This window comes from Anas acuta, chromosome 21 (assembly GCF_963932015.1).
Source record: "Anas acuta chromosome 21, bAnaAcu1.1, whole genome shotgun sequence".
NCBI lineage: Eukaryota > Metazoa > Chordata > Aves > Anseriformes > Anatidae > Anas > Anas acuta.
Genome location: NC_088999.1, coordinates 7,045,817 through 7,057,998, shown reverse-complemented (window position 1 = coordinate 7,057,998; position 12,182 = coordinate 7,045,817). Strand labels below are relative to the sequence as shown.

Below are 12,182 nucleotides of genomic sequence, written 5' to 3'. Positions count from 1 at the left end.
GAGGGTACCAAAAGGGCTGGCAGACAGATGTCGGTTTGGTTCAGCTCCTTGCAGATCAGCCTGCTGCTGGCTGCGCAGCGCAGACCGCATCCAGATTGGGGCTGTCTGCCCAGGGCAGGGAGAGGCGTGCCGCGGTGCTGATGGGGAAAGGGGCAAGGTCTGGCCTGAGTCCTCCACCTTTTGCTGCTGCTGTGCGTTGCTGAGAGCCGGGACATGCTTCTGAGCAGCTGTGGCACGAGGCCAGGACGTGAAGGTCAGGAGCTTCCCCCAGCCTCCAGCCCCAGGGCCATGGGTGCATCCCCGCTGTCCTCATGCATGGGCACGTGTGTGCGTGCAGGTCAGCATCCGGAGGACCCTAGAAGAAAACTTTGGCAGCTCATGAAAAAGGCACCAGAGGAATGTAAGAAAAGCAATGCAAAAATTTATATTTTATTTTAATTCAAAAATTTAAAATAGCTTTCAAATTCAGTAAAGTATGCCTGGACACAATGAAAAGCCTCATATACAGAGACAGATAAATTAAATTGTATATATTGCAGACAAGCCAAGTGTATGTATAGATTACATATTTACACTTTTATGTAAACCATATTTATACATTTTATTACATTTACAAAAAAAAGCTGATCTTCCACTACTGTTTACTACAATAATGAAAAAACATTTACATTGTGTCTTTACTGTACAAACTTTTGATTCATAAAAATATATCTCTGTACAAAAGAGGGATTTTTTTTTCTTTAATTTTTCTTTCTTTTTTTTTCTTTTTTTTTTTCTTTTCTTTTTTAAACATAATGCAAGTCCTCTGGGCGCAAGAATGAAGAATGTCACGTATCAGGTCCCAGCCAGCTTGCAAAAAAATGGGACAAGACCCCCGCCACTGCCTTTGTTGCTTGGGCAACAGTAGAAAATGGTACATAATAGGCTGAAAGCAGCAAGTCTCGTTTAAGTACAGCTCCCATTCTCCCTACCTTGCTGTTAAAATACCTCGGGCTCGTTTTACACACCTTGACACAAGCTTCTCTTTGCTATTACTTTGATTGAGTGGGATTTGGAAAGGTCTGAAAAGCAAATGTGGGACCTGTTGTTGTGTGCGTACATCGCTCCCCTCTGCCCGAGCTGCTCGGTGCATGCCAGGGGCTGGGCTCTGCTGGCAGCCGGGAGAGGATTTTCTGCAGCTCAGCAGCAGGAGCCCGGTGAGGTTCGAGCTCTGCTGCTGCTGTCGGGGGATGCTTCAAGGTGCTGGAGTTGTGGGTACTGAGAGAGGAGTCAGGATGTTGCCATCAATGGCACCAGAGCACAGGGAACTACAAAAGGGTGCTGCCTTCAGAATTTGTTTGGTTTCAGGATCTGCGATTCTCTCATTTGCCATGCAAGGGAGCCTGGTCTCTTTGCTGTGATATGGGGATTTGGCAAAGGCAGGGAAGAATAGGCTGTAGGTTTGGCCGAGGGCATGTATAACATTAGAGTAGAACAAAGTATAACAAAATTAGAGTAGAAGGGGCCTTTGAAGTCAAATACGGGCCAGAAGAGCAGGTGTGAAGTCAGGAACCAGCTCTCTCTCTGCACACAGAAGCAGGAACCTGGGGAATATCCTGATCTCGGTTACAGCAGTGTGCGAGAGGCAGCTCCTGACTTCACCACAGCAGCTCAACTGAAGCAGACGAACTGCAGGGGAGATGTGCCCTGGCCTCAGCCTACTTGGGGTCCCTTCCTCTTACCTCCCCTTCAGCTTGCCCTGAGGTCCGTGTCCTGCAAGCTGGAGATGCTCCGGGAGGGACAGGCGCCCTGCCAGCCCATCCTGGCTACCTGAAGGAACATAGTCCCACAGCCATGGAGGGCTACAACTGCCTCCACCTGTATATTTGGCACGAGCTGGCAGCGTGGCTTGCTGCAGGACTCGCTCTGTCAAGGTCCAGCACTGGCCCTGAGCTTCGTGTGCACCCACCTCCGTGCGGCAGCGCCTGACTTTCCTCCACGTTGCATCAGGGCTCTGGCTCGCACATGAGCTTCCACCCACCTCTGAGGAATAAATCAGAGTGCCTCTGCAATGCTTTGGGGAGCAAAGGCGGCATTTTTTGGCAGGCTGGCTGGTGAGCAAATAGGCTGTAGAACGCTGCTTACTCTAAGAGTGCTGAATAAGAGACAGAAGTAAAAAAAATAATATATATTTATACATATACACGCACACACACACACACACACACAGTAAACAAATAAACAAAACAGAAAAAAACTACCCTGTGGTGTTAATTAGACAAAACCTCAGCTGACGTTAGGTAGGGGAGAGCCAGTGTTTAAATGCAAGCATGGATGTAAACACCACCCCTTTTGTTTTAATTATTCTCCCACCAAGTTTTCTGTAAGAAAAAGATGCCTCATTGACTTACTGCTCTAAGTCAACTGTATTTCAGAGAGGTGCTTGACGTAGTTTGGTAAAATGGCACTGTTGCCTTCGTTGACTCTTGTCTGGTGTAAGAAACTGTGACTCAAACCAAACAGACTAAACCCCTAAATCAACAAGAGCAGCGCTCCTCTTTATTAGAGGAGGAAAGTGTCATCACAAAAGCATCGTTCGTTTATAAGGGAGGAAAAATGTCAAGCTGCCTTATCTGTTCTCACGAAAGCCAAGCCAACCTTTCTGCTCCTGGGAAATAAAGGGAAGAGCTTTGGATAGAAATTAAAACTCTTATTGCATTGCCATTTGGAGGATCAATATGGAAAGGGCAAAGGCTTCTGAATGCTACTGGCGTGCGTGGGGGCACCGTTATTTGTTATAGTTATTTTTAAAGAGGTTTTTGTCCCTTCGTGTCTGTCAGCAGTTTTCTTATTAGGGTGTTTGGGAATGGCTAAAATTGGCAGTCACCAGGAGAAGGCCAGAGGTGGAGGGAAGTTTTCTTATCAGCCCTGAAAGCAGCCTCGGGTTCAAAGAGACAGTGTCAATGACGAAGACGGGGGCAGAAGAAACCCAACAAGAACTTACAAAGGAAAATTAAATACAGGGGAGAAAAGTTTGAAAAGGTCCCATTTGAAAACATCTGCTTAGACAAACCGACAAACAACCCATACAACCAGATAAAGACAAATCAAGTATTCACCTTCTCCCGTACCGGTATTTTCCATGAACCCCAAGCAGCACCTCGTGCAGTGCCACCTGCATTCGTCCTTCCTGTCCAAGCTCTCCCCAAAAGTGGAGGGGACCCCACACACCCCGCTGCTCCCTGCAGCGTATCGATCCCACCGCCTCACTTCCCAGGTCCTCCACTTCCCCAGGCCTTGACATCGGGCTGAAACCCACCGGGAGCACGGGAGAGAGGAGCTGTGCTGGAGCAGACCTTTGGTTGGCTCCGTTATCCACGGCAGGATGCAGAAGGAGGACGAGGACGACAGAGGACAACCCAGCAGTCTCTCGGGAGTTAACACAAAGTCCAACAAGGTGTAGCAGCTTCTCCACAGCCTCAACACGGTTGGGAGGAGGGAGATGGGAGGGAATGGATGGAGGCTAGTGAGGTGAAACACAATCATCCGCTAGATACCAACCCGGAGGAGTCTGGACAACAGGAAAGGAAGGGCGAGAGAGAAGGAAACAGTTGGTTCTTAGGAGCAGAAATGAAAGCCCCTAAAGTTTTGCTATCTCAAACTAAGAACTGGCCAGGCTAGAAGTGCCCTCGAGGGCCACTTGATGCTTTTAGAATCACAGAATCACAGAATTTTGTTTACAACGGCAAGTTATTCCTCTGCTCCTGTGCAGTAAAACTTTTAATCCCCTTGGTTTACCCTCCCCTGTACTTTTTGTACCACTGTACAAAATGCCCTGTCTGCAACCACAAAGGGAACCACTCAGCAGCACACCAGCATTTTATTCGTGACCAGTTCAGCCCAGCTGGGTTGGGGTGGGACAGAAACGTGCTGGCACTGTCCCCATCTCGTGCTCCCTTTCTGCCCACTCACCGCATGGGGACGAGTGCTATACAGCTGTGCACACAGTGCTGACTGTGAACTCCGTCTCGTTGGCCATGATGTCCGTGGGCTGCAGGTTTCGGTCATACATAGGGTTTTCAAATGTTGCTCGGACGTTGGTGTTTTCATGGCCTGCATAGCCATTGAATGGGACTTTTGGTCTTCTCCTGCAGAAAGCCAGAGAGAAAATCCAGAGAGGTCACAGCTGCTCCTGCTGTAGGTGGCACAACAGCACTGGCAAAGTCAGTGGAAAGGAGAGAGCTGCTTTTGAACAGGGTAAACACCTGGGGGAAAGGCAGCAGGGATCTATAACAAATCTTATTATAGACCTGTGGTAAAGGAAGCTCTCTGGGCTTTGCTATAGGCCTAAGCATGCTCCGTCTGCAGAGCAGCCAGTCCACACAATGCTTTGAAGTGCAACAACATTTCTACGGCAACGCACCGATCAGGAGAAATTTGTGATTTACAACATATGCAAAGCCGAAGTATGAAATTTACTTTGCCTTATCCTACTTAATGTTGCCACAAATCTTATTGATGGTCATAATAGCGCTCAGCACTCTCCTCTCCTAACACCCTTGTCCTTCCATGCATGCTTGCTCCATTACTTTTTTACTTTCTACATTAAATGAGAAACCAGGTCTAGGGGGAGTGCTTTTAAGTCAAGCTCACAAATATTTCTGTCACCCCCATTATTTTGTTTCACTTACTGGCATCTTTCCTGAAACCTACCTGTGTTTGTACAGATAAAGCACGAACCCTGCAATAATCAGGGCTATGAAAGGCACAAGAATGGCAGCTGCCACAGAACTGCTGTTTGATGCAAAATGGTGTCCTATTGATTCTGGATCATTTTCCATCATGCTGATGTCTGAAACACAGCAAAGGTAACCAAATTTCAAAACACCGCTGCAGGAAATGGGGTTTGCTTGACTTACAGGCTACCTCTTCAAGGACAGAACAAGTTACAAGTGTTGCTGTAAAAGGTAATCAAAAGCTTCTGGCTTTCGTGAAGAAAGGTTTGGAGATCTAGCCTAGCTCTGGCATTATCATTTATTGAGGAGTGCAATTAAAGATAGATGTAAACAGATTAACCTTACTGAAACGCTCATGCTTGGATACGTAAAGCCAGGCTTTAAGAGAGACTTCCAAAGGCCACAATAATGAGCATCTAATTCTCCAGAAAGGTGATAAGACTCCAGGGTTAGATTCCAAAAATGCTAAGAGGCCTAAGAGCTTAAGCCACATTTTAAGAGAGATTTAGAGGCTTAGACCTTGGGTAGTCTAAGCTCTCAAGTGCCTCTTGTGACTTCTGAAAGTGCGATGGAGATGCTTTTTGTGGCAGCAATGGGACCTGGGCTCTTAGGTCAGACATCTGGCAAGATGGGGAAAAAAATGTGCCCAGGTGCTCTTTTGTGCCTCCAAACTCTTTCTGTCTTTGAACAGAAACATGTTTATTTAAATGCCTCATTTTAGTTCACAAGTTAAAAACGTTCTTGTTGTGTTGTTTGTCTTCCCCAGATCTTGCATTATCCAAGTTGAGGAGGGGGGTTTAGTCTCCCTTGTCAGAATATCCAATGTTTAAGGTGTTTGAACACCAGCTAGAGCAGAGCTGCTGCATCCACTGTGCAGGGAGGGACCAGAGGGGAGAAAGAAGCAGCTTGCAGGGTGGAAACACTTTCAGGGAATTGCGATCCCCTCCTTCCTGTGCAGCGTGGATGGCTCTGCCTCAAAACTGAAAAACCAGCAGCTGCTTCAGATGCAACCACCTCCATCTCCCTTGGCTATGGAGACGTGAGGGCACCCGACTTCTCCACCCCAGTGGCTGGTTTGGGTTTTGTCATCTCTCTTGTAAATGATACACGGTGGGGAGAAGAACAGGGGAGACAGGCTGGGAAGGGCTACATGAAACCTGACAGGTCAAAAACAACCGGAGGAATCTGGCCCAGCAGGGTTGAAAACTACTGCCAGAGACAATAGGATTGTTCCCTGCTTGAAAACCTCCACTACCACCAATATCTAGCCTTTGACAATTAAGGGAGGAAGTGTTAGAGGAAGGTTACCCAGTCTCTGAAGACCAAACTGCCCGAACCCTTTGCCACGCACGAAGCCCTGGTACACGAACGTGCCACTTGATGACTCTGATGAGACCTGCAATGACATGAGACCAGAGATTAACACATTTCTGCAACACTTCCCTGGGTTTTCAGCACCCATCTTGTCAGCCTCTTTCAACTTCACGCACAGCATTAATTTAATTCAATTCCCCAGAAGAAAAAGTAGCATTTTTTAGGGAAGTTTAACTGCCCAACAACTTGTTAAGACTTTCACATCTCGAGGGGAGGGGGGTGGAGGCAATCTTGTTTGCAATAAGCTACAGACCATGCTGCTGATTCAACAGGGATAGCAATGACCCTGAGCTACGACTGGCCATGGGTCAATCAGATGCACACTTCTTCTAAGCTCCAGTGGATCTCTTATGGGCATGGGAAGCTACCCGACACAGAAATTGGGGTGAGAAGTTGACTCCGTAAGGAAAGATTAGCTCCTCTAACTTGATGTTACAGAGATATAAAATGTTAACGTGGAATTAATCATGTTGGTTTCTCCTCTAGTGTTATCTGGAAGACTTACAGATAACCAGAGGGCAGTAAGAAAAAAATACAGCTACAAGGGAGCGTGGAAGAGCTGACTGCTCATGTAACATTATCTCACGTGCTGGAAGAATGCCCTATGTGCCCTTCAAGCAAGCAGGGCACTGGAGGATAACAGCCTCATATTGCTACCAGCTAAGGGAGTTATTTCACCAGCTGCAGTGAGAGGAAAGCTGGGGTTATGATAGAATTGGGATGGATGAATCGTGTGGACTTTGTATACGATGTGTCCATGCACTTACGTGTCCATCTAGAGCCCATTTATCATTTTTGAACTTGTTTAAAAAGATCTCCACTGGCCCCATTATCTGATAAACCTGGAGAAGCAGGTGCACGTCTTCTTTCTTGTAAATGCCTGGAACACAAGTGACTTTGAATCATGAGATCGTAACAACAATTCGAAGTAATTCACTTGCTACCTGTCAGAGTAGAGAAATCATCTCGGAATGGACAACAACTCCTCCTATAAATCCATCAGTGGGATACACCAGGAAACACACCACAAAACCACAATCCCACACCCATCCCCCAGGATATTAAAGACATTTTGCACACAGGAAGAGACTCAGCTGTTAATGTTTAGCTTGTATTGCCAGGTCAGTAACAGTGCTCCTTCAAGGGCAGAGACAAGGGCACTTGTGCCATTTAGTTGTTTGTATTACACTACAGATCCACCACTCCAGCCCTATGGGAATGGAAAATGGACTGGGTTGTGCTGCCTTTCAGTTGGAGTCACAGCAAACCCAGGTATAGGACACACCATTCAGGTAGCTGAGCATTCAGGTTCCTGAGACAACACTGTGAGTATAAATCCCTACAAATGGCCACGTCAGCTCCCTTACCAGACACCTGGAGCTCCACGCCGCTGTGGTCTATTAAAGTGGCATTGACTTTACTGGTGACAGGGTCGAAGCTGGTGACAGACAGCATCGCAGGCTGCTTCTTTCCCATGTATTCATAGGAGCCTTTCCAAAGGGAATTTCTTGCGAACACATCAGCAGGCACTAGAAACCACAGCAAACGGGGACACAAACACAAGAGCATTGCATTGCTGCTTATTTCCATTTTTCAGAAATCAAAATAGAGTGAATTTCTTTCTTTCCTCGAATTCAAAAATATGTATTTGAATATCTCGAATCCCACCCACTCTCTGTATTATCATCACTGAGTACAAAGCCAAAGAGAGGAGAACAAACAAGCTGATGACTTTAATTTTGTTGTTTTGACAAAAAAAATGCCATGAAAATTTTAAAAACAAACAAAACCTAAAAATGGATTCTTAGGAAAAGCTAGCACACACACACACACAAAAAAAAAATCCCAACATCCACCGAAGTTTTAAAAAAGCTCTGATGTAAAACATCCTAGAGGGCTTGACTCTCCGGGGAGTGCAGTGGATGTTGGTGCTCGACTCCCTCAAGGCTCCTGTCCATTCTCCAGCCAAGCATGAAGGAACAGGATGGGGCACGCGGGCTTTTTTCACCAGCCCTGCTGTTTTAGATGTTTTTTTTGGCTGCTCTGGGGGCAGGGTAGGAAGAGATGGACCTCACCCTTTGCCACAGAGAGCCAGCCCCCTCACGTACCTGACACCTTGGCGAGCGGCGGGTCCCGCGCGGTGCCAACCGGCCTTCCGCTGGGGCGGATGTCAGCTGGAAGAGAGGGACAAACCCCAAACCAATGAATATTGGTGCATCCGACACTGTTGAGACACTGTTTTTTTCTGTCGGGGCGGTACTTATAAAGGACAGCCCTCACCTGATGTTGCTTGCACACATAATGGGGCTAACCGCCCTACAGGGGCTTTGCGTGGGTTCCTGCCCACCTGCTGCAGACTCAATCAGCACAAGGCTTTCATTTACTGTCCTTGCCATCATTAATTGCCTTGCCACCTGCTCCAAACCGGTGCCCTGAGATAGCTACCATGCTCCCCAAGAGCCACACAGCTGGATTTCCAGACTACATGTTCCTGACCTAAGACTTTAGCTTTGGGGCAAATAAAAGGTTGGTAAGGTGCAGACCAAGGTTCATCTCGTGCAGATATTTCTAGGTCCAAACCACCTGGCAGAAATCCCCCCATCTTTGCCCTGCTTCCCTCCTGGGAGCTGGGCAAGACCCTGTGGCAGCTGTGGTATCTGCAACCAGCTCAGCCACGCAAACCCATGACTCTCTCTAAAGAGCCAGTGTAGCTCCAAGAGCAGAGCTGTTTTCTCTTGGGCTGCAATGCTCCCCTCTGCAGAGATGTAAGGAAAAGCCAAGCTGGCATCATGCTGCTCAGAGCTTTTACCGAGGCAAATGGGTGGTTTTCCTGTCCAGCTGCCATCTGCTTTGCAGGTTCGATGCTCAGATCCTCCAGTGAGATAGTACCCGTTCTGACAGGAATAGATCAAGGTGTAGCCCAGGGATGGCAAATCCAGAGCCCCGACGTTGGCGTGGGAGGGGGTTTCTGGCTGCTTACAGTGGTGAGCTGAAAAGCACAAAACCAGAGGTGAGATTCCCCACCCAGAAAGGCAGAAGAGGGTCACCAGTGAGATCAGCAGGGACGCAAATGTCTTTGAAGAGCATTTTTCAGCAAAAGCTTTCTCTGATCACTGAGGGAGACAATGCCATGCCTGGATTTTTCCCAGCCAGATGAATTAATGAGACCATTTCCCGTGCTTCACTGGCCAGATTGCTCTTCCTGGCTGAAGCTCTCAGGGGATCCTTCACGCAGTTCCAGCTTCCGTGAACTAAAAAAAAACTCAGGCACCATTATCCCTCATCTTTTAAGGAAAAAAAAGTTGAAACCAAATGATGCTAAGGACCTTGTGCCTGACACATGGAAGAGAAGAAAACTCAGTTCACCCTCCTAGAGCTGAGCAGGAATTTGAGCTTCTTGGGGTTCCCTTGTATCTGCACTCAGAAAGGCTGGGAAAAGAAACTGAACAGCCTCCTTCCTTCTCTCTTGTAGCTTTTCACTCTAGCAATGTGTCCCAGGAACATCTGCAGGCCAAAATGTGCCTTCACAGGACATCAGGGCCCAGTAAGTCAAGCCAACGACTCCAGGGGGTGCACTCCAGATCTGTTTTTACATAACCTTTCTTCACAGGACCAGTGTCCTACTAATAATTTGCATCTACCTGTTCACAGGATCACACAGCAAGTCCTCAGAAGCGTGCAATACCCGTAAATTCCTATAATTGCTCAATAACTTCCAGGAGATGGCCTACAGAAACCTATGCTGAGCTTGTCCAACTGCCTGCCACCAGAGAGAGCGTGTGCGTGTGCCGCTCTATCAGGCCTTGTAGTAAAGGTGTCACCACTTTCCTTGAGAAGTTACGGCACCCAGCTAATCCATCACAGCGCCAGGAAGCTCGCTCTCACCCACGCTGTAAATTTCCCCGTTCCGTCGCTCTCAAACCACTCATGAATGAAAACAAATCCTCGGCAGCCTTCAGGAGGTATTATCTTCATCCTCGTTTTAAAGAAGGTGGAAAATAAAATTCGTAAAGGCTGAGAGACCAACCTGAACTCGCACAGCCCTAAAGCTACATCCGAGACCCCAGCTCCGAGCCCGTAGCCCTGCTTGGAGCCAGCAGCTCAGCACCACACGAGCAGTGACTGCATCCACTCCACGCTCCTGTGCTGCAGACGGAGAATGCTGTTCACAGAACCTAACAGCAACAGCTCAGCAGCCCTCGCTGACACGAGTAAGTCAAAAATAACTTCTGTTTCAACACATCTCGCACCAGGAGCAAAATCCCACTTAGAGTCACAGCTGCTGCCGCATCCCTGCCATCTTCCAATTCAGCAGAGGGAAGCCTGTGAATTTGGGGTCACGTTCCCTTCACCAAGGCGAGCAGTGGGGAAAGGCAGCTTCCAGCACAACTGCCCCCTCTCCCCTGATGCTACCTGTGGGAGTTTTGAAAGGCAGGCACCCAGCGGGGTTACCCGCCTGGGCTGCTCGCAGCATGCGTCCCTGCAGGCTTTGTTAACTGAAAAATATCTTGCCAATAAACCGTCTCACAAGAGAGAGGGAGAAGATTTGTAGTACTTATGATACAGAGGCCATGATGGATATTACAGCTTAAATACATTAACTCAAATTCCTTCTGGTGTAGCAGGGAAAAGATGATGGACAGCTTAAAACAAAGAGCAACACATTATTAAAGACGAAGAGAAACACTGCTTTGCTGGAGAACCCTTCTGGCTAAATGTTAACCACGTCCCTGGAGTGCGAGCTCACATCTCGGCCCTCAAATGTGGTTTCAGAAGCACAGCACAAAGCCTCACCTCAAACTACATCTCTGAGGAAGGAACAAGTTAAACAAAAATCTTATCTGAAACCAGAAGCGGCTGCTGGTATAATCATGTCAGCAGAGAGGTGATCATGCGGGCTCCCCTTTTCTTCAAGGACGTGGTTTTTCAGAGCCTTCCCCAAAAAGATACCAGCTCCTCAGCGCCAGCCATTTGCATGGTGAAATACAGCACAACAAAAATATAACTGTACGGTCAAAGGCACAAAACGTCCCAAAACTTACGGACGCAGTCCGGCTGCACGCCGCTCCACGTCAGGTTGGGGAGGCAGGTGCGGGTGGTGGAGCCCTGCAGCAGGTACCCCTTCTGGCACTTGAAGAAAATGATGCTTCCCACCTGTTTCAATAGGAGACAAAACACCGAACTTGCCACTGCAATGTACTTATAATACAAAAGCACTCCTATAATTTTCATCTGTACACTGAAAAGATGATTTGCCCGCTTTCTGCACTCACCCCCCTGCCAGAATCCAGTGCCAAGACGTCCCTCAGAGCCCCTGGAAACCTGCTGCCTTTAGCTGTGCTGAGAGTTACTTTGTTCAGTGATAAGGAAGGCTGCTACATCTTGTAAAAACAACCAGAGCTAGCATTGTATTTAGAAATGGCTAAAACGTCTGCCAAAAGGGACATTCAAAACGACTAGTATCGATAAACATTGCTCAGCCACGGTGTCAGTGCCAAATTGGACTGTGAACAGCAAAAAGGATCACAAAAACTGAAAACTGACTCCTCAACGTGCCTGAGGTATGCCTACTTTTTGCAGATTATTGCCTTTGTGTATTTGGTTTCAAGGTAGCGAAGATCACCCCCTGCTTCAGGCAGGTGGCAGTGTGACGCAGTTTGGCTCTGAGCCCCAATACTTCAACGGGATTTGCTTTTAAACCAAAATACGCTGGCAAACGATCCCCATGCAGGGCTTTGAACATCTCCTCTGTCCCCCCCCCAGGAAGGCTGTACTATGCCGGGGTAAAATTTCCCCAAATTTCCCTTCTCCATCACCACCTTGCCCCCAGTGAGGTGGTTTTGCTACAGCGTGCAGCTCGCAGACCAGCAACCCTCACAAAAATCAGGCTCAGGGTGTCTCAGGATTAATTAAATACTAGAATTAATTCATTAAAACTCAGGATTAAGATAACTAATTAGCAGCAGAACTGGCAGATCCATTCTGGCAGGGGTGGCTGCGTGGAATTAAATATCCTGGCCCCAGCCCTGGCTCCGTTGCAGGAGGCAACGGGTGCCCACGGGGCCGGCAGCGGAGGCTGGAGGTGGAACACCC

At 47.9% G+C, this 12,182-nt stretch overlaps 1 protein-coding gene across 12 annotated transcripts in view; it reads right to left on the bottom strand.

The window, feature by feature from the left end:
- Positions 1 to 465: 465 nt before the first annotated feature.
- Positions 466 to 12,182, bottom strand: part of CSMD2 (CUB and Sushi multiple domains 2) — a 322,375-nt gene continuing 310,658 nt past the window's right edge. For all 12 annotated transcript variants that reach the window (XM_068657555.1, XM_068657554.1, XM_068657553.1 and 9 more), the window contains 9 exons: positions 11,132 to 11,243; positions 8,899 to 9,078; positions 8,198 to 8,263; positions 7,457 to 7,618; positions 6,857 to 6,969; positions 6,024 to 6,111; positions 4,693 to 4,831; positions 3,952 to 4,127; positions 466 to 3,550 (listed from right to left, as the gene is read on the bottom strand). In XM_068657555.1, coding sequence (XP_068513656.1) covers positions 3,968 to 4,127; positions 4,693 to 4,831; positions 6,024 to 6,111; positions 6,857 to 6,969; positions 7,457 to 7,618; positions 8,198 to 8,263; positions 8,899 to 9,078; positions 11,132 to 11,243 — 1,020 coding nt within the window. In that variant the 3' untranslated portion in view covers positions 466 to 3,550; positions 3,952 to 3,967. The remainder of the gene's footprint in view (positions 3,551 to 3,951; positions 4,128 to 4,692; positions 4,832 to 6,023; positions 6,112 to 6,856; positions 6,970 to 7,456; positions 7,619 to 8,197; positions 8,264 to 8,898; positions 9,079 to 11,131; positions 11,244 to 12,182) is intronic.